This window comes from Notolabrus celidotus, chromosome 8 (genome assembly GCF_009762535.1).
Source record: "Notolabrus celidotus isolate fNotCel1 chromosome 8, fNotCel1.pri, whole genome shotgun sequence".
NCBI classification, from domain to species: Eukaryota; Metazoa; Chordata; class Actinopteri; order Labriformes; family Labridae; genus Notolabrus; species Notolabrus celidotus.
In genome coordinates, this window is record NC_048279.1 from 16,659,846 (window position 1) to 16,681,686 (window position 21,841).

Here is a 21,841-nt window from a genome sequence, read left to right on the forward strand (position 1 = left end):
CCATCATAACCACCTCTAAATGAACTGCATGATCTGAGTGAAGTTAGCTCTGTGTTTGCTCCATGTTCAACCGTGGAGACGCAAAATATACAGGTACGACTAAACCACTGAGACAAACAGAACCACACAAACAGATTTTACTGTCCTAGGGATCAGATTTCAGAAAAGAGAATGAAATTCATGAGCTGACTTCAAAGCTAAAGTAGTGAGTAACTAGAGTATTGATAGAAATGTAGTGGAGTAGAAAGTACAATAATTGTCCTCATAATGTAGTGGAGTAAAAGTAACACATTTCCCCAAAACATAATACTCAAGTAAAGTACAGATACTTAAAGAATGTACTTAAGTACTTTACTCAAGTACATTTACTTTGTTACTGTCCATCACTGCAAATAGCCGAAGTCAACTACCCAAAGAATTCGGTTTAACAAATTTTGAACCAAATTTTACCAACTAATATAACATCTAGCCTTCTGAGACCATATAATGACATGTATTTGCTGCACAATAATACATCTAACAATAATTTCATTTTACTGAAACAACATTGTTACCCAAACATTATATAGGCTCCATATTATTGGATTTTAAATGAATCATTTTCTTGTTGACATGAGGAACTGTGTAAATAGTTATAAATCTGCATATATAATACAACAGCATCTTGCAATACACAAGCCATTTTATCAGATACTTTATCATTGAGCTCTAACTTTTATTAAAAATAAAAATGTCATATAACTTGAGGATCTGTTGTTTGGGCCATCATCTATTCACTTCATTTCATAGAAAATAACACACCTCAGTAGGGGTGGCCGCTGCATGTGTTCGAGTAACATTTGCACCTGACAAAAACTCGAAACCGTTCACAACAACCTAAGCTGGGGTATTCTCAATAAAACCCCCTTACTTTCATATTTTTATTTCATTTTATAACTGTATAAATACATACACGCAGTATCATTTTGAAGTGCAATGCATAATGCAAATATAAATACACAAGCAATTATACAAAACAGGACTGATGAATTGAAAATGCAAACTATTACTATATAGTTGAGAGATGAAAACAAGTTAAAACTCTTGATCTCTCTGTGATTCATAGTAAAAGTGATCTGAGTTAGGATCCACATTGAATGATGATGTGATTAGTTTCATGTATTTAGATCAATATGGGCTGTTTTTTTCTAAATAATGCAAATACAATGAACATTGCATTTCTATGTTTTCAGTGTTTTTGTTGTAATCTGTGCACATATAGTAGTAAGATTGGCGTCAAATTTGACCAATAGGAGGTGCTACACTGCCACACACTTGTCATTGCAGTGCAATGGGGATCAAAGACTGTTTGGCCTATAGATCTTTTAATAGAGTCTGTGGGGACCTGGTGGAGACACTCAAGTTTTGTCCAGAAAAAGTTCATAATTATAAAAAAGTAGCAACACAGCAGCCCAGGATCATGAGGCTCAGACTGATCAAAGTACACATAGAGACAGAAAATGTGAAATAGTTAGACCTAAACATTTTCAATGATGAATTTGTTTAGAGCTCTCACTTCTATTTTGGTGAATAAAAGGCGTCATAACCTTTTTATACGCTGGTATTTATTGATGTGTACTTTTGCATTTAGACTGTGAGATCTTAGGATATAAATATAGAAGTGCCAATATGATTCAAATATTCTGTGGCGTACAAAAATAAACAGACATTATCCTGTCAGAACACTGCAGTTGAGAACAAAGTGACACAGACATACTCGTTTTGAAAAACCCAGCTCCATATTTATTCATGAGTTATACAATATAAGAAAAAGCACATCAGTATATACAAAATCTCCACATTAAAATATCAAATAACGATACCTTTTTCTGTAAAAAAAAAACGACATCTTTTCATGAAACAGACTGTCTCTGAGCCTCAAGTCAGCTAATGGGTATTCTTGTGAAAGGTGATATTTATAAATTGGGGTGTGAGGCTATTTTGAAAGAAATGCATGTGCCAAGCATGTATAGGTACCATGTAAGCTAATGACACCGTGCCTTTAAAAGTATGCTGTATGTGCAAGGACCTTTGAGTGTGGAAGTCTGTGTGTATATGTGTGCATGGGCTACATATAAGAGGGTGTGTTGAAACCAAACACGTGTTACTGCAGTGGTTCACTGTCAGCATACCGATTAAATGTGTGTTGTTGAAAGTCTCACAAAGGTCTTTAAGGGGACACATTTGTCAAACAGCTTTCTGTCAGTTTTTCATTTCATTCGGTTGCTATGGATATGCCTTTAACCACTGACAGTGAACTAACTGCGTATCGATCCACCGAAAGAAGTATGGTTGTTTGTTTAAGGTTGGGAAAAAAAAAGAGAAGGACAAAACAGCAGGAGAAGGCAGGAGAGATTAAACACCGGAGACTTTGACAGACAAGTCTACGAAACTGAAGATGGCACATAAATTAAACACAGCGGAAGACAGTGTGGGTTGTGGCGTTGTTTGTCAAGGCATAAAATCTCAGCCATGTGTGGCTCTGAATCGTGTAACCCTGTTTACCTGGTCTTACCTGACCATTAGTGCTAATACAGGTTACTATGAGTATGAATAGGCTGGCTAAGTTAGCTAATTTTAAGAAGGTTACAGTGTCAACCATTGCTGTCCAGGCCCAAAGCTAAGTTTGCGTCACATACTAGTTATGACAGGAGCAACCATTTTTAAATCAATGAATCTATGTTTAGATTCATTTTTGGCATACAAATTATGAATTTATTAACTAGTAGCCGTGTCAGAAGTAGTGGTTTGTTATAGCAGTGTAGAGCCCCGACATGAACCTCTTACACAAATAACTGTTCACACTCGGCTACAAGCAGAATTAAACTTTCATACATTGCTGCTCAGATCAAATAAGTTTTGATACCTTAGTAGGCAACCCTTTCATACTCCATTAAAAAAATAGAAACATTCTAAAATGTATTTGTTTAATTTTTTTTTTTTAAAAAAGCTCTTCACCAAGACACAAGCTAAGCTAACCTCTGCAGCAGCTCGGCTCAGGTCCTTCTGAGCAGAACACATCTTAATTTTTTATAATACTTATTTTCTGTCCTTTTTTTTCACATCTTTCCCTTTAATAAAAAACAGCCATGGCTGCTGAAACCCTGACAATTAGGAAGGTTCCACCAATGTTTCATATTCCACAAGAACTGCTAAGCTGTCATTTGCTGTAGTTACATGAAAATTTACTTGAAATCAGTCCTTCCTCTCTGCTCTAAAAAGTAGTTCTGGATGCAGACACAGTACATCAAATAATATTTTTTCACCTACTGTTTTGTAAAAGAGGATACAAGTTCTTTCTGAAGGCCCAATTAACCAAGTACCCGCATTCTAGGCTGAGTGAATTTTAATTATTGAACTGTAAACAGAAAACACAGTTTATAATAAAACCCTAAAAGAGTGCACACTGTTTTACTAAATGGCTGCATAGAACAGGTTATGCAAAAAGTCTTAAATTTGCACTGTCTGAGTGTTTACAAACACACAATCCTTAAAGTTTTCAAGGACTCAAGCTGAGGCAATGTTTCTCAGTCCAGCAGTAATAAGATGACAGTCTCAGTGTTGAATACTGGCAGTTTCTTTTACTGGTGTTCTGCAGGTTACTGGAGTTTCATACAGCTGTGTGGTACACATTCAGCCTGTTCCTCGAGCTCAGGGCAGGGAACACCGGCATTAGCCGGCCGCAGGAGGATGTATCGCGTACGGTGGCGCACACCGCCTCTGGAGCAGGGACCCAGACACAAACCCCAGGATGACCAGAGAGACACTTCACAGTCCAGGGGTGTCGCTGAATAACGGTAAAGAGGTGTGACAGGTATACAGTGTGAGCAAGGAAAGAAGACATGAGTAAAATTTGCAAAAACAAGGTGTGCTTCTGTTAGCATGTGGCTTGTAGCATCTGTAGTTAATGTATAATAGGTTGGGTTGGGCTGGAGTAGGGAAAGATGCAAGGACCATGATTTTATAATATTTTTCATTATGATAAATCATTGTAAACAGCGCTAACATTTCGGACCCCTCCAGATAAAATGTCTGTGTGGCTCGGATTCTTACCTGAGAAGCGATGTGGACTGATAGAGTTTGGCAAAATATGATTCGACATTGGTGTCTGACGGTCAGTTGATCTGCTCTGTTGAATGATCCTAATGCTGGCTATAGGTGGAAGATCCTTTAATCGTGGATAGTAGAAGGAGTTGGCTGGATGGTTCGGCATCTGAGATGTAATCTGAACGAGAACAGTCGGGCATAATTCATCAGCAGAGCCAGATAGATTCTTAACAAAAGTTCAAATACACAATAGCTCAGTTGAAAACACATGTTGGGAATGGATAGGCAGACTGTTATGTAAGAGAGGCCCTTTTCACTCAATTCACCCCAGGGCAGGCATGAGGGCCGCCAAGCAATCATTTCAGTGGAGACAGCGAAGAATGAGTCTCGTTCCCGTGTTGCGAACCTATTTCCAGGGCCGTTCACCTTGATTTGTCTTTGCAGTGAATGCACACACAAAATTATTAAGGGTCAGCTCAAGAACAGATGATGTTTTTTAGGCCCTTGTGAATATATGACACATATGACACAATACATACATAGCAATAAAAGTAATACAACACAACAAAATTCAAATTCCAGGGCTTACCTTGTAATATTTTCAGGGGGGCTGGTTGGGAATTAGGAGAGGAGAAAGGGAATCCACTGTCAGTCCCTGCATCATAAGGCTGGAGGTCAATGGTCACTTCCTGTTTCCACTGGCTGCCCTCACAGAGGTTTAAACTGTCCACACCAACAAACCAGTCTGGGCTGGGGATCACCTTGACCATAAGGGACAGCTGTCATTAAGGAAGAGAGGGAGAGAGTGAATGCCGTAGTAAGTGAAGGCAGAAAAAAATCAGCATTGAGAAGTAATCCAAACAAAGTACTGTAAAATGTAGAGAAAAGGTGTCTTTTGTGGCAAAGATCCAGACTGACATATCTCAAAGATATTTGATGGACTGCATGAAATTGAATGTAGAAGATGAATTGCGACAACTTGAAATTTTGATAAAAACATGGTATTTTGTCCAATAGAATGGTTCGTATTATAGAGCCATACAAACATGTTTTAATGCTAGGATTTTAAGTAAAATGGCAAACAGTGTTGACATCATGACTAGTAAACATCAATACAACAGCATTGACATTATGACCACATTAACATGCTGAAGTTAGCTTAAACTCATCGCATTGTCAGATCAAAGTACATCCTTAAAAACAGCCAGAAGAGCTTTAGGCTCTCGTTTATTACCGTCTTTTCTTAAGTCATGACCCAAGAAAAATATACTCTAGCATGCTTTTTGTAATTTGCCCAGGGGATATTTTTGTATGTGCTGTATTAAATGTCAATATTACACTCCTTCCTGACTTTCAAGCGTCATCAAAATGTAACTGTTAATGATACAAGGGAGCCCAGTGAAAAACTTAATTCACTAGGAACAGAATATATTCTCAGGGACTGGGGCCTGCCTGTGTGCATGTGCATGCACCCACTCAGTTTCCTGTGCAGGGTTTGACTGTGTCTCCAATGTGATGGATGTTTCCTGAGAGCTGGTGACCTCATGCAGGAAGTGGCCTGGGGGTCAGCACACGCTGAGGTGGCAGACGCCCAGAAACAGCACATTTGGAAACGCCCCCTCTTTTGGGTCCTGATATTTGAGGACCTGGGCTGAGCTGCTGAGGCTTGGGTTTGAGTGGGTGGGCTCTGGATGGCTTTGGATGGCAAGGAAAGGGTGGCTTGGAGTTGAGACAGAGCGCTGCATGATGGAAGAGCTGGAACAGACATCAAACCAGAGCAGGTCACTCGGGACAGGGAGCAGGTAGTGTCATTATAACACATGTGGTCTGTTCTTGCCTGTGACGCACGGCAAAGAAACAGAAAACAAATCAGGAGCAGCTCTGTTGCTTTTCAGAATTCCTTCTCTGATCCCCTCTCTTTCCTTACTTCCGTTCTTACTTCCTCCCTTTCCTTCCTTCCTTCCTTCATCCCCCCTTTTCTTTATTCCTTTTGTCCTTAACAGCCTTCTCTCAAACAGTGTTTTTCCAAGAAGCCTCATCCTGCTTTATCCATTCAGCCACTCAGCAAGGATGTCTACTCAGGGGTATCCCTCATCACTGGCTTGATGGTGGTTTGTAATATACAGGGCAGGAAGGATCTCCAGACCACAGACAGTCCCTCAGAGCTCCCTTGATCCCTCTCACTTTTCCTCCATTGCAGCAAATCTTCCACAGAGCCTCAAAGAGAACAAGTCGACCTACAAAACATGCAACTCAGTCCAGGAGCTCATACACCTTAACACTAGGAAGTTATTGCCCTATTTATTTGGTGCCACTGTCTGGATCTTCAGGAAACAGATGAGTTGAATCCCAAGTGGTATTTTTCCTTGTGTTATCAGTCTGGTTTTAAATCAAGCATACAAAAGCAATAGAAGGAGGTTTGTGAATATGTAGATAGGAATCATATGTGCTTCAGATTTCTGGGGCATTGTGTCTGACTGTTTAGGTTTGAAGGGAAAAGAAAAATGCATGGGATTTATATGCACGTGAGAGAGTGACAGACAGACAGACAGACAGACAGACAGACAGACAGACAGACAGACAGACAGACAGAAAGACAGAAAAGAAGGGCGCAGATTAAGCCAGCAGCAGACTGACATCTTCAGATCTGCCATTGTCACGTTCAACACGGTGGTCATACCAATCTTTTTGTTTTGTCCATAGATCTAAAAACAGGCAGACCTGTTTAAAAGTAGCCACAAGCATCTTGTACCTAGAAGACAAGCTGTTAAGCTGCTGTCTATGACAAGTACTTACCAAAGATGCCCTCCGACAGGGTTGTTTATGATTCTACAGAGCCCTCAGGTTCAGGCAGTGGAATAACCAATAAACAAATGTAGGTCACCAGACATTCAGACAGGCACACACCTATTTCTAAAAACTCCAGCAAACGTCCGCCCTTCCTCTTCACCTCTCTCCCTCTCGTTCATCAGCTACATATGCTTTGCACATAAAAGAAGACTTTAGTCCTAGTTATAATTCAGTGAACAGTACGTCACATTTTTCCAGTGCCATACCTAATTCCTCTCTCAAATCCTTCGCCTTTGTTTAAGCCCCAGGCCCAAATTTAGGCATCCAGCCATGACCATGACCCCTGCTTCTAAACTCATTCACTATTCAACAGCAGTGGTACATTGTAGTGAAGTGAGGATCCCAGTTGTTCCAAGATGGACTGGCAGCCAAACACAACCTTCCATATTCATTACATTTATATTTGGGGTAATGCTGATTTCCAGCAGTTTGACAGCTCAGAGAATATGTCTCACAGTTTGTAGTTTTTGCCCTCATTTTTCTTCTTGTGTGCCCCACATTCTGTTCCTGGGCAACAGTTGGAGGATAGCTAGACAAAGACGATGAGAATATACTAAATATCGTTTTGCTTTGTGCTAAACAAAATGTCTGGACTGCCCTCCGTCAAAAAAGGAGGCATCACTTAAAAGATATTGTCTTTAATTCAATTACTTTAACAGCTACAGAGAAAACTAAGAGTTGTGTCTTTAATGTGGGTTTTAGTTGTCAGGGGATGGCTTGTTTTGCTTGTAAAGAGAGGGTGAACACAGTGCAGGTTTTTTTTTTTCGGATCGCAGTGGTCCAGGTGTAGAATAAACAAAAAATAAATACAAAAAATTATCAAAACTTTCAAATGATCAAAAATATGAAATCTGGGGGTGCTGGTGGCCTAGCCGGCTAGTCGACCTCTTACTGCATGTCTTCCCCCACTCTCTACTCCCCACATTTCCTGTCTCTCTTCAGCTGTCCTGTCCATTAAAGGCCAAAATGCCCATATATATATATATAATATATATATATATATATATATATATTATATATATATATATATATATATAAAAAAGGGAAATCTGAAGATGTTTTAAATAATACATCTTAATTTTGCAGTATATCTTAAATGTTAAAACATGCTTATGAAGCCTTATGACATGATGATCGAAAAGTCATGGTCTGGTCTGATGCCAAAGTTATGGATAGGTTTGATATTGAACCAAAAAAACTTCCTCTGTATACTGGACTGGTCCAATGAAAGAATTTCTTTCAAAGTTTTTTAAAACATCCTCCCTTTTAAAGCAACTGAGCAATAATGAATGAAGGACAGTGGATTTGGGAATTGGGTTTTGCAATGCAGTACATCAGTGTATCATCTGTATTGCATTAATATGGTAGGTTTTAGAGCCGTTGAAAAAACATGAAACTACTTTTCACTAAAGTTCATCCTGGGCACATGTAGTTCAGTGGACAGGCAGCAGACAGAGTGCAGACGGATGTGGGCGTTTGTGGCTGCAGGGCTTCAGCCCATAAGCTAAACATAGTCTGAATGAAGAGTGGAAAGAAGTGGTGAAGAGTGCGGATGGACAGCATTATGTCAAGGCCCAGGTCACCAGATGAGAGAATTACTCAAACTGCGGCTGCTTGTGTGACTTACTGTGTCTGAGCATGTGCTTACTTTTGTGAATGAGTATTGCTTCTACTTAAGTTTTATTTGTACCTACCAGTGAGTGCCGCGGCTGAATGAGCAACTCCGTGGAGCTGTGCCCAATGCCATCAGGGATGCCAGCCGTTCTGTACATGGCCCCAACCGCACGTCTCTTCCTGGCCTCCTTGGCCGACTTCATCACCTCCACTGTCACCCCAACTTCAGAGAAGTTCTGCACCCCTGTACTGGCTGGAGCACCCTCCTGCCACAGCCGAAAATGGCGATTGTGGCTCACCGCTAATGGGAGAAAAGAAACACAAGAAAGGGGGAACACAGGAGTTAGATTCTTATTTGCTGGAATGCATATCAATGTCAAGGAGTTACCACAGAGCCTCAGCCAGACAGTGAGATCATTTCCACCATGGAGCCTGTATGTATCTCTATGACTGCCTCCTACTTCCTGCAATTAAACAGATAATGGTGAAGAAAATGCCCACATGTATGTCTCTGGCATTAGCACACAGCTATAGTTACATCTGTCTCCATCTATCACTGATAGAACCGTGGGCCAGCTTGGGCTTGAGTTGCCAGCAGATACCGGTCAGGAACTTATAGTCAGCAACCAGATGGTGGATGAGCATATTTTAAACAAATTTGAAAACCCTTGTTTGTACTTTTTCATACCATCCAGAGCCAAGACAACCATTTCCTTCATGCTGTTGTTTTGGGTCTTGTCTATCTATGATATCTGCTGAGAATCAAGAGATTTGATCCAGGTCAGACTGTTTGTACCACAGGTTCTTGAGCGCATAGTGAAACCCACAGACCCAGTTGCCTGGGCCAGTGGTTTTAAGGGCAGAATAAGGTTAGCCAAAAACACGCTGACAAATACCCTGATGGTTCTGCCTTACCTCACTTTTCAGAGAGCTGTGTACAGACACACACAGGCCTTCATTTATGCTTAAACCCTCTTGACACATCCATTACCACACATGCTGTGCGAGCACGCACACAACCTGTCCACACACTTCACACCAATCCTGTTTCTTCCCAAATCTGCTATTTCTTCAACACTTAATTGCATTTCCATCCTAACACCTCCCCATAAGCGTCAAGACCTTAAATTCGATAACACATCACTTTTTAGCCCCACCAAGACGTTAAAGCCCACTTCCTGCCCTTTCCATTCCCTCTTCCATATGGCAGTGTCCTCGGCCTCCTGTGCCCCATAGGTCTACACAAAACCCATCACAGGCTACCAAATCCCTGACGGTTGTGCGCTTTTCTTTATGCTGTGACAAACTCCATTTACAATGTCAGCCCTTTGAACCCCTTGTGTTTTCCTTTTCTTGTGACAAAGCCCAGTACTTGCCACCCCCCCTCTTCCTCCCCACCTCCTGTCCAAATGCCCAGGGACATTTAAAGCCATTATGGGTGTGTCAGCATCCCCAGTGCCTGCCTCTATAAGGAGCAAGTAGGCCATCACCCTCTGGCCGGGCCGCAGGGCACCAGTGGGAGAGCTGGAAACCAGACAAAGCCACAGACAGTGATGCACAAGAGCAGTGAAACACACACACAATACATGCACACTCACATGTACAAACATCTGCCACCCATCCCATGCTCCATGGCTTGAATAAAAGCAGGGAGGAAGGGCCTGAATCTCTCCTTCCTCTCGTCCTCCTCCTGGCTCTGAGGTAAGCGGTCTGACCCCACCACACCCCAGCTATCATCACCCACCTTCACCAGTCCTGAAAGCTTTTACTCCAGCATTTACCGCCAGCACTGCGGTTAACCAGCGGAAATGTGAGAAGGAATATGATCAAGTTGAAGAAATACAGAAACATTACAGATATGGCCTGGACGGACGATGGGGAAACAGAGAAAAAGTCCCATCTGGTTGCATTTAGACGGACATTTGAATTGCTTTGCACCTCTTTCTCCTTTGCTCATCAACATTAGTCGACCCCATGTGTCTGTGTATGCAGACAATGAGGATCAAAACCTAATTGAGGTCAGGTATCAGTAATCTGTGGTAATAACATTGCTTCCATTGGCAGTAATCTGATAACATTTTACTTATTTCTATAAAGAAATAGAGAAAGACAATCAGCGTTGAGGTTTTCCAACTTGGTTGCATCCGAAATGATAGAACTGACCTCCTGGCAGAGCATGCAATTAGAATTTTTGCAAATCTGCTTCAAGATGTTTTTATTTTGGCTGGATATTTAAAACTGCAACTTCAGTAAATCACAAGAAAATCTTTTTTTTCCCTGTTCATACTGCTGAGTTAAGCCACAGTGAAGCCTCTGGATAACTTATTATTACAGTGAAACTTGGACTCACAGGAACAGATGAACAGGAGCTCCACTGGGGTATGTAATGAACCAAGAAATTGTGAAGTCTACTTTGGAGACATGCAGGACATGGAGGGTCAAAGTTTGCTTGGCTTTCTGAGAACACAGTTGCAAATTGATCATCGCACTGTAAACAATGCAGCGCATAGAAAGAGGAGGTCTTGGCTGGAAGTTATTGATTGCTAACCACTGGTAACACGGTCAAATAAAAGAAGTTGGCCATTGTTCCCAGAGGCATGTATAGCTGATGGACACTGAGATTTGACCCAGTGTTGCTTCATGTCTCTCTGGTAAAGAAACACCTCCTAAGCTAATCATCCCTTACAGGTAAAATAAAACCCCAAAAGGTCCCTTCAAACAGCTGATTTTGGAATGAAAGCTTTCTTGGTCCCCTGAAGGTTTTCTTACCTATGAGTTTGGACCACTGTGCAGGGGGCCGGAACAGCGGATACTGCTTTGGGAAAGCCTGTGGGCTCCATTGACCGCTAAAGACCAGGATGTAGGAAGCGGGACCCTTGGCAGTGCATTCTGTCCCATTAAGTGGTCGCAGAGGCCCAGCAAAAGTGAGGCAAAGCTTCAGGAGTACAACGAGTAGCTGCTGTAGCCAACCGCAGGTCGAGAGCTCTGATGTCATCATCTGAAAGAGAAGCAGAAATGAAAAATGACTGTTCAAGTATTCTACATTAATAGCAGACATGTATCAGGTTGCAGATGATTGGCACAGATAATGTTGATTGCAAGGAATTGCTCACAATCTTGAATTTTCTTGAACGTCATTAAGTGTCCGGCCCACTGAAAAAAAACCTGAGTCCCTCTGAAGTTCTTTGGAACGTAATCTTTGTCCATCAACAAGCAAATAAAAAGGTTTGAAAAGAACATGAAGGAAACCAAGCCCAAATAATTTTGTTTTTTCTTTTATCTTAGAACAAAGCTTATTGAACCCATTGACCCTGAAACCTTAAAAACAATACTCCCATTCCCCTGAGCCAAGCCGAGAGCGTGTTGGTCCAGAGCCAACCTGTGGCTACACTGCAAAACATTCACTGCTGTCACAGTAATGTCTGCCACAGAAGCTGGCTTAAAATAAAACAACAGGGGATGACATCTCCGAGGATAGAAGCAAATCCTGTCTGCTCCGCTGCTCTACTGACCTCACTGACTGACCATCCACTGACCGCCAGCTGCTGAGTCAGATATGCTCTATGAAGAGAGGCGTAAAGGGGGGGGGGGGGGGGGGGGGACACGTGCAGTGTAACTGTTCCACATTTCAGCCTCTCATCCTACAAGTGAGTGCTGCAGATTATTATACAATGCTCCAGAAGCGGAGTGTAAATCACACATGTATTCTCAGACTGTCTCTGCTCTTTCACCGAGCACTGGCAGGATCGGAGAAAGTCAACAACACAGTGACAAAATACTCGACTACTACTCTGTTTGAGAATCTCTGTGTGCACATCTTGGTTGTATTTCAATTTTAGCTGTAAAATATTCCTTTGAAAACACCAAATAAACACTTAACTCTGGGGTGATACCATTTAAATCTCTAATGAGAATCACACAGAGAATTTATAATTGCAAATGAATTGCCTTTGAACTCTGCAGTTCTGAGGATACTGTTGAGAAATTCTTTTGGGCATGAGAACACAGCAGAAAAAGGTGATTTTATTTCACCCGTTTGCTATTTTATTTGCAGATGTTTTCACTTTAAGATTACGGTTTATGACTCGATGACAGATGGATTTTTCTGGGTTTGTGTGTAACAAAAAAAGGTGAGAACAATGTTTCATGGCTGCAGCCTTGCGTGTGGTGTTTTTTCGTGGCTACTATACTATAACTAAACCTTCGAGCAGCTGCAGAATGCAGACGGTTAAATTTGGGCAAGTGGACCACCACGTACACACACACACACACACACACACACACACACACACACACACCAACACACACACACACATACATATACACACCTCTCATAACAGTCATGTCTTGCTGCTCATTGTCCCTGACGTCTATTTCCAGAGGTCAGACAGTATTTCTGCAACTCTGACACTTATCTGACCACAGCCTCTGTATGTCATCAAGTGTTTTATCAATTCACTGTCTCCATTAAATGTATATTAACCACTGCACAGTTTAACAGCCAGCCATAAAAATACCTCCAGTATGGAGACACACAGAGCCCAGCTTTGATCTCACTGTTCAGTCATCTGATCATTTCACTGGCTACAACCTTGCTGCTCTGCAGGAGGCAGATAAAGCTCTAGGTGGTGAGATTTTAATGTGCAACTAGTTCCAAAAAGTAACTTTATTTTCTGAAAATGGCAAAAATATCATTTCCAGACTAATACGAAACAGTTTTGACGCTTTTGAGGTCTGTGTGCTCAGGGTTAGTGGAAGTTCAATGCCTGGAGCTGAAGGTTTTTAACATCAGTATGTGAACTTATCCCGTCTGCCCTGTCCACCATGTTTAGTACAGAAAACGAGGTCAGACCTTTCACAGGCTGCTGCAAAGAGTTACTTGTTTTAAACACATTCCAGACAAAGACCAGCTGCATTTTTAACTGGCAAGTATTATTATTTATCTAATGGTTTTATTGTCATTTACAGAAAGTGACTTTCATAAGATCTTTTTCATGTGAGAACCAGTAATCAGATGATTGATAGAACACTGACCGTGGCTCAGCAGACCCTTCAACCCTCCCTCTGAACTTGTCTCGCTGACCCTGTAACACACTAAAGAGACATTTCTTGGATTCCCACACTGACACCCTGCACTGTATCAGTCAACACGTACACACAGCCTTTCTACCAGCTGATCTTTTCTGAAAACACACACATAATAATAATAGACTGTGGCATTTATCCATGAGACTTATTTTCTGCAGACATAAAGATTTACACTCTCACACGCATGCAGCATGCCCTCACACACCAGACCTGCTCACATCAGTCAACATAAACAGACACACACAGCAGTTTTTTTTTTTCTGTCAGGTATAAGACCCAATAAAACCAGGGGATGTGGCGCATGGCCAAATGTAGCGGCTGACGCCTCATGGGCACCTTTACCATGTAATTACAGCGGGCTCATGCAGAGATAATACACAGAGGCACGCAGGTATGTGAACACAAGCACAGATTTGTGTACCCAGCAGGAGGTGTGTTTATTTTTAACAAGGCAAAGGCAGGGAGGTAATTGGCTATTTTCTCAGAAATGTTTTATTTTGAGAAGCTGAGGGAGATTCAATAGTTTGTTCTGGGAGATATGCATCAGTGTGTTTTGAATGATTCTTGGTTGCACTCTGATATAGAATGAGAACTTATCTGTGCAACCATCACGCATATACACAGAAACACAGACAGAGGACACTGTAATCGTCCAGACAAGCATCACGACAGGAGGTTGGAAACTTGACTGTCTCCTGCAGGCAGAAGGAAACTCATGACAGTGCAGGCAGCAGCTCACACAGATGAAAAAGTGTGAAGGACATGCAGATTTAATTTTGCCTGAAGAACTCAACTAAAACCAAATTTCACCAGGAAGGCTAGTACAGATGGACAGTGCATTCTTCTATCTATATTCGAATACAAACTGCACCAATGAATGAGAAGCAACTATATCAGCAATATGCAAAAATAAATATACTTTTGTGAATTAAGCTGTAATTTAAGGTTCAGGGAAACAATAAGAAACATAAATAAAACAACTTAAATGAATTAAATGTAGACACCAGTGCACAAAAAAGAATTGCATTAACCTGTCTTGGTGCAACTTATAGGAGAAATGCACATTTTACAACATTAGCCGAATAAGTTTCTAAACAATTTAACAATTTGATTTCTGCATGGTGCATTGTTAAGATTAAACCTCAGTAAAATGTATAAAAAGTTAAAATTGGCTCATCCTGCCATTTCAAAGCAACAGACTGCTTCATGAAAACTGACAGACATATAACAAAAAACACTCAAATCAGTGTCTTTACATGGCTGTTGTATAATTTAGTTTAGAAATAAATTTATGGTTTAGAATCTGTAACTTGTACCTCTAATGAAGTGTGGTATGAATACTTCTACCTAAAGATCTGAACATTTTCCACCGCTACATACATTGGCACAAAAATGCAACACCTGCCGTGTATTACTGCATCTCCTTCGGCTAACACAACCATTTGAACATGATGAAATGTTCCCTCAGACCCCGGTGCAGAGAATGAATGGAGCCTCAGTGGGCGTCCTACCTGTGTTGGATCAGTCAGTGACAGAGAGAAGCTGCAGCAGGATCACACCGTTGAGACCTCAGCTCCGCTCACTCACCTCCTCTTCCTCTCCACTCTAACTCACTGTCTGCTGCAGCTCTATCAGCCTCTATCCTGTCTTTATCTGTCTTTCTGAATGTCTCTCCTCCTCTTCGCTTCTCTCTCATTATATCTCCTCATATTACCCTCCTCTCTCTCTCTCTCTCTTGCTTTCTTTTGCTGCCTCTCACTTTCTCCTCCCCCCTCCTCCCCTTTTCTCCCCCTACCGCTCCTTGTATGGAAAGGCAGTGAACAGACTCCTCTCTCCCTCTTTCTTTCTCCTTTCTTTCTCTCTTTGAGTGGCTGTATGAGCTCAGCAGCTTCATTGCTGACGAGGTAATCAACACCACATTGGCCTCTGGTAACCACTCAGCATTGTGTATTTTCTTACAAATGTTTTTTCAGTACACACTATCAGGCTTCAGAGGTGTGGGTTGCTGAATAATGGCAGAAAAACAGACACGCTTATGCACAGACATGCAACTGGTGCACAGACAGAGTGGAGTCAGTATAGAGATTATTTTATTCCTGCACTTAATATACTGATTGGACTTCACAGAGAATCAAAGGTTTTCAGTGGTTGCTGTCTTTTTTCTCCCTTTCAAACAGTTCGCTGTCCTGTGGCAGTTCCAGCTGTGATCTCAGCAAAGGACCCCTTTTTGTTCTCAGGTCAGAGTGTGTGTTTGTGTGTGTGTGATTGTGTGTGTGGGATTGTGTGTGTGTGTGTGTCAGAGACGTGTGGTCACCAGTTCCCACAGCTGGTCCACACATGGACAACCAGGGAGGTTTCTTTTACCGGCCACCACTCACTTATCAACATGTCAAAGCTGAGACTCCACTAGGCCGTGTGCACTAGTGTGAGTGAGTGTGTATGTGAGCTTGAGATAGGTATGCAAGGGGAAATCTTTGGGAACTTAAGTCGCTTATTTTAAAGCTGGAAGCCCCATATATTATCAATAAATCTGCATCCACACATGCACACACACTGATAATGAATGTGACTTAAGAGGATTAAGTCACAGCTTTTTTTCCTTAGATCTCATCTCAATACAGCTAACAGCAGCCGGACCCTAAAGACGTCTCTGCTATTGGACAACTGTAGCCCCGTTAAAGCAGCACAGCCACGTCACTATTTGGCTGGTCCGTCTGCCTTCCAGGAATAAGGGAGACGAAGAGGGGCAGACGGAGGAAGAAAGGGGGGGGGGGGGGGGGTTACATGTGGATCAGGTAACAATTTGGACATTGTTTCTTCAGTCATAAACAATCAAACACAAAACAACACCCATCTTTCTCATGTTTTTATCCCAAATACTCTCCATCACAGTCCTCCTTTTTGTCCCAAAATACTTTTTCACCCCTCTCATCTATCTATCTATCTATCTATCTATCTATCTATCTATCTATCTATCTATCTATCTATCTATCTATCTATCTATCTATCTATCTTTGCAGTTAAAAGTAGGTTACGGGAAAAACCCAGACTTCCCTGCTGCTGCTGCTGATTAATGACAGTGAGCTCAGCATCCACATTGACTCAGGATAATGTTAAACGTCATTGACACATTGTCAAAAACATAGGTTTGTGTGTGTGTGTGTGTGTGTGTGTGAGCATGCACACTCAGTGCGTAAAGACATCACAAATGTGGGCTCCCACAGCAGTACTGGCGTGTGTACTTGCAAAACAAAGCAGTAGTTGATTGTTTTGATTACTACTATTTTATTACTTAACCACACACAGCTGGTGTTAAGATACCGGACACAGCAGTATAACGTCCACTGGTTCTCTGTCTGACACAAATCTCCAAGATCGCTCTGAGTTTTCTTCCTGTCAATCACGTGCACAAGTCAACGGTACAAGAGCCAAGTGAGTGAAGCAATGAGAGGAAAACTATGAGCTAATCACCGAGTGCTGGGCCGCAGCCATACGTGCTCCAGTGTCTCTGCTGCATCACCACAAAACCCTCCAGACCCCATAGACACACAGACAGACTCGAGGACAGAGCAGCATCATGAGCAGATGGATTATACCGACTGTGTGTTGTGATGCAATATTATGGAAGAACAAAGTAGGGAAATAAATATGGACTGTTTGATAGGGTGTGGTTGTTTAGTCCATTTTTCATATTTCAAAAGAATAAGGCTGGTTTATAAATATTTGTGTTATTGTTAAAAGAAATCTCATGAAAGGATAAAAAAATCAACAATTTGTAAGTCTGTCTCCCAAAACCTTCTGACGCCTGTAATCTCTCTTTATGACTCACCTCAAAGCTGTTTTGTGTTTACTTATGGCGACATGAATCTTAAACACAACTTTCCTACCACCATGCTAGCACCTCAGATAGGCCGTGAGCTAAAACAGTGGTTCAAAAAGTGGGGTCTGCCCCCTTGGGGGATTGTTAGATACTGATTGGAGGTCACAAGATGACACCCCCTTACTCAATTTTTAAAAATGACTTTTTATGCATATTTTTCCATTATTGTTTAAAATACAAACAAAATAATGGTTACATTTTAAATGAAATCATGAAATTTAAAAAGTTGAATATGTTTTTCCACTTTTCTTCATTACTACTTGACCCCTGAGGTGATTAAGCATCATTAGCAGTAGGTTAATCTACAGCAGCACAGAGACATGTGCACGTGGTAAGCTAATTCCAGTGGTGGACAGTACAAAGTAAATTTACTTCAGTACATTTTTTGAGTATCTGTACTTTACTTGAGTATTATTTTTGGGGGGAACTTATTACTTTACTCCACTACATTCAGAAGACAATTATTGTACTTTTGACTCCACTACATTTCTATCAATGCTCTAGTTACTCACTACTTTAGCTTTGACATCAGCTCATGAATTTCCTTCTCTTTTCTGAAATCTGATCCCACAGTTGAACGTGGAGCAAACACAGAGCATCACTCAGATCAGGCTGTTCATTTAGAGGTGGTAATGATGTCTATAATTCTCCACCTGAGCACCCATGTCCATATCTTCAGCCCATGTTAGAGGTTTTTGAAATGAAGAATGATAATATCGTTTGAAATGTTCTCTTTGTTTTCCATTTACTGTCCAACCTCAGAAAGTGTGTTGAGCTAAGTGACATTTGTTTCATTCCAGATGAACATTTCAAACTAAGTTGTCTGTGCTTGGAGTAACTTAGTTGCTGTTTTTATTTCATGGTATAGGTTTTAGAGATTTCAAGTATGATTTTTAGATAAACATATGTAACAGAATGTACTTCTTTGTATTATTGTCCTGCACTTATGTGTGGTGAAAATACAATGTTTGAAGATTTTTAAGAAGTACTTTGAATACTTAAGTATTTTTAAGCACTTCAGTACTTTAACTCAAGTCTGACAGAGCAACTTTCACTTGTATTGGAGTAATATTTGACCTAGAGTATCTATACTTAGACATAAGTAATGAAGCTGTGTACTTTGTCCACCACTGGCTAATACTCTGCAGACCAGCTAAATTAAATATCTTAGGCCTTAACCCAGTCTGAAAAACGTAATGTCACACACTTAGATTCTGCGTTTAACGTCTTTTTAAAAATTACTTTCAAATAATATTATGGTTGTTTGTCTGTTTGTTCCTTTGTTTTGTTGTAATGTCGCAGCTTGATGCTAACATTAGCTGTCTAGCAGTAGCTAATACATTTACCCAGTGTTTTCTCTGTTCTTTTGTCTTTTCAGGTGCTTACCTTCGGACAGCCATGTGTTGGCGATGTTTGTGATTCTTAAATCCATCTGACACGCATCTAAAACACAGCAGTAACATAATGATAGCACTTCAACTCAGCAAGATATTGGAGACGGATGGATGGACACCTAGGGTTGACAACTGTCCCATATTAGCCAGGACATCCCGTTTATTGGGCTAAATTGGTTTGTTTCGTATTGACTTTTAACTCTTGTAAATACAGCAGACTGAACTCTACAGATCCTAGATCAGATTAAACAGCAGATCATGTGCCAATCACACTGCCTGTCATCCAATCACAGAGGGTTTTCTCTCTGATGGCCATTAAATGGTCCGACTCAAGAAACAGATGCAGCACAGAGCTGATCAAAAATGAACTTCAAATATCTGTAAACTGTGACTTTTCATGTAAGGACTTCTCTCTGGCTGTGCAAAAGGACAGAAGACTGCTTGAGTCAGTCAAGAGCAGCAAAAAGTATCCATGGAAAAAGTACATTTGGTGAGTCATTCTCCTCTTTTGCATTTAATTTTCATTTTGCCATTTTTTGCATTTCCAGTTGAATCAGTATATACGCTGAACTCACATATCATGCTCACACCACCATGGCATCGTGCACCTGCCCCTTATTTAGTAGTAAGAAAGTTGGACACCCTATGAACACCCAACCCACCATGTAACCAGTGTTGTCCTAAAGATCCCATTGTCTAATTTGTTTGACTCGGTGTAATTTTTTGACATTTGTCAGGGATGAAGACACTGTTGTAAATGTGTACTATTTATAATTGAAGATAAATTAATAGTTGGTCCATGCACTGAGTTTTTACAATACCAGGAAAATGCTTGATATGAGGCTTATTTAGAATCTACCACAGTGTAAGCCTGTACGTGTTTATAATTACTTAAGAACATGAAAGTGTCAATTATTAGTAGGGATTTGATGACAATAACCAGCCTTTTATTTGTAATCATATTTTAATTTATTTTTTGTAAGAGCTGCATAAAGATGCACTGCGCCTGCAGTATATTAAAAAGGAAAATTAAGTTGGTGCAGTCTGGCGATGATGAAACTTCTGAGGCATTCAGTGGCTGGAATAATGTTTAATCATTCCAAAGACAACCAAAGACAAATATTTATCCTCTCGACTTTGGAGGCTGGTAGCATGATCACTCCAAGTTTTTTAAGTCATCTCTGGGGAGTAATTCATCAAAGAGACATGTAGGCACATAGGGTTTAGTAACTTTCTTCTTAACACTTACTCTGCTTTGTCAAATAGCTTTTCTCTTTTATGTCATATCAAAATAACAACTTGACTTTTTTTCACATCTCCGAACCTCAGATAAATAAGCTTTGGTGACCTTTGACCTGTTTTGAGTGGTTTTGTTCTCTTTCTTTTTTCTTACTCATTCACTTAAACAGACTTTACCACAATGACGCTCTCTAGCAGATTATTTCACTGAGGCTAGTGACTAAGCAGCAGGATGGGAACCAGCACTAATTTTACTGGTTTTCCCAGACCTAATGACATCTGTGAGGCTTTCAAGCACCTCCACCCCCTTTTCCCTTCTCCTCCTCTTGAACTGAACAAACAGATAAAAAAATCTGGCAGCCCAGCATGGGAGCTGACAGGAGTAATGTATGGCGCTGGGTGAGACGAGGTGGATGATGCTCCGACGGACTTTATTGCACTAATCAAGTGGGACCCAGGAAGCAGAAGTTTGTTTGTGTGTGTGTGTGTGTGTGTGTGTGTGTGTGGTGTGTGTGGGTGTGTGTGCGCGTGTGTGTGTGTGTGTGTGTGTGTGTGTGTGTGTGTGTGTGTGTGTGTGTGTGTGTGTGTGTGTGTGTGTGTGAGTCAGGTCTGTTAAAACACTGCACGCATCCTGGGCCTCCTTCATCTGCACACACTTGTATACACATGTTGTTATGTAATATGCCTTTCCCTCACATAGAAAGGCCGGTGCAATATGTATTCATAGGAAGCATGAATAGAAAATAAATAACTAGAAGGAAAAATCAAAAGTAAAGTAAACTTGTGCCTGAAAAGTCTTTACAGCTATTGGAATGGTTGCTTTTTGTACAAACATTCATGGTCTCCAGATGACATATTCCACTGCCTTTGGTGATCAACTCTATTTATCTTTAGCGTTACAACAAACTATTCAAGTTCATGTTTTTATCTCATCAACTTTTCATGCTCCGCAAGGATGAATCATGATATATTTAATTGATATGTAGAAGACCACAAGAAAGCTTAATGTCTGATAGTTTTTTTGCCTCATGGCAAATATCTCTTGCCAGTAATACTAAAAGTTGTGTGTCAGGCTGTGTGAGACTTGTACAATAACTTTACAGAAACTGCACACATTTCTGTAGAGTTATTGCATTCACACTGTTTGTTTTATGCATCTGCAACTGAGCCATCACATCAAAGCAATAATGTTTAAATGCACATACAGATGACATCCTGATAATTCTCATGAATTATTTGTTTACCTGCAGTATAACATAAATTACATTTTACCAAACATCCAGGAATATGACACTATCCATTGTATGTTGCCTTCTAATCTTTTCTTTATACTTCTATAGGGATGTTTGCAAGCAAATCATTTCCTTGTCATAAACTGTACATGTAAATTTAAAGTCTGACTAGCTCGCTAGTCTAAAGTAAAAAAAAAAACACTCAGGAAACAGTCAAAATGGGCCCAAAGACATGATCACAGAGTCTATATATGTAAACGGTGTCAAACTGGTTTGCTGAGTGTGGCTAATGTTAAAAGAGCTAGCACACAAGTCATCTGTCCTTCTTGCAGGTTATGCATTCCTGGGATCAAGTGTTTATATGCCAGTTAAACCAGACCACATACAAGTTTATCTCAATTTTCAGATCAAATATTAATGAACTGCACTGCAGATGCCATCTGTCCTCTATGCTATTG

General features: G+C 40.8%; 1 protein-coding gene across 1 annotated transcript; it reads right to left on the reverse strand.

Moving 5' to 3' along the window:
• Positions 1 to 1,759: 1,759 nt before the first annotated feature.
• spon2a (spondin 2a, extracellular matrix protein) lies at positions 1,760 to 19,156 on the reverse strand. Its single transcript, XM_034690929.1, is given in 7 exon segments — positions 1,760 to 3,826; positions 4,093 to 4,264; positions 4,672 to 4,709; positions 4,712 to 4,865; positions 8,631 to 8,851; positions 11,320 to 11,548; positions 18,905 to 19,156. Coding segments are annotated over 6 exon segments (1,002 nt in total). The 5' UTR covers positions 18,905 to 19,156; the 3' UTR covers positions 1,760 to 3,638.
• Positions 19,157 to 21,841: the final 2,685 nt, after the last annotated feature.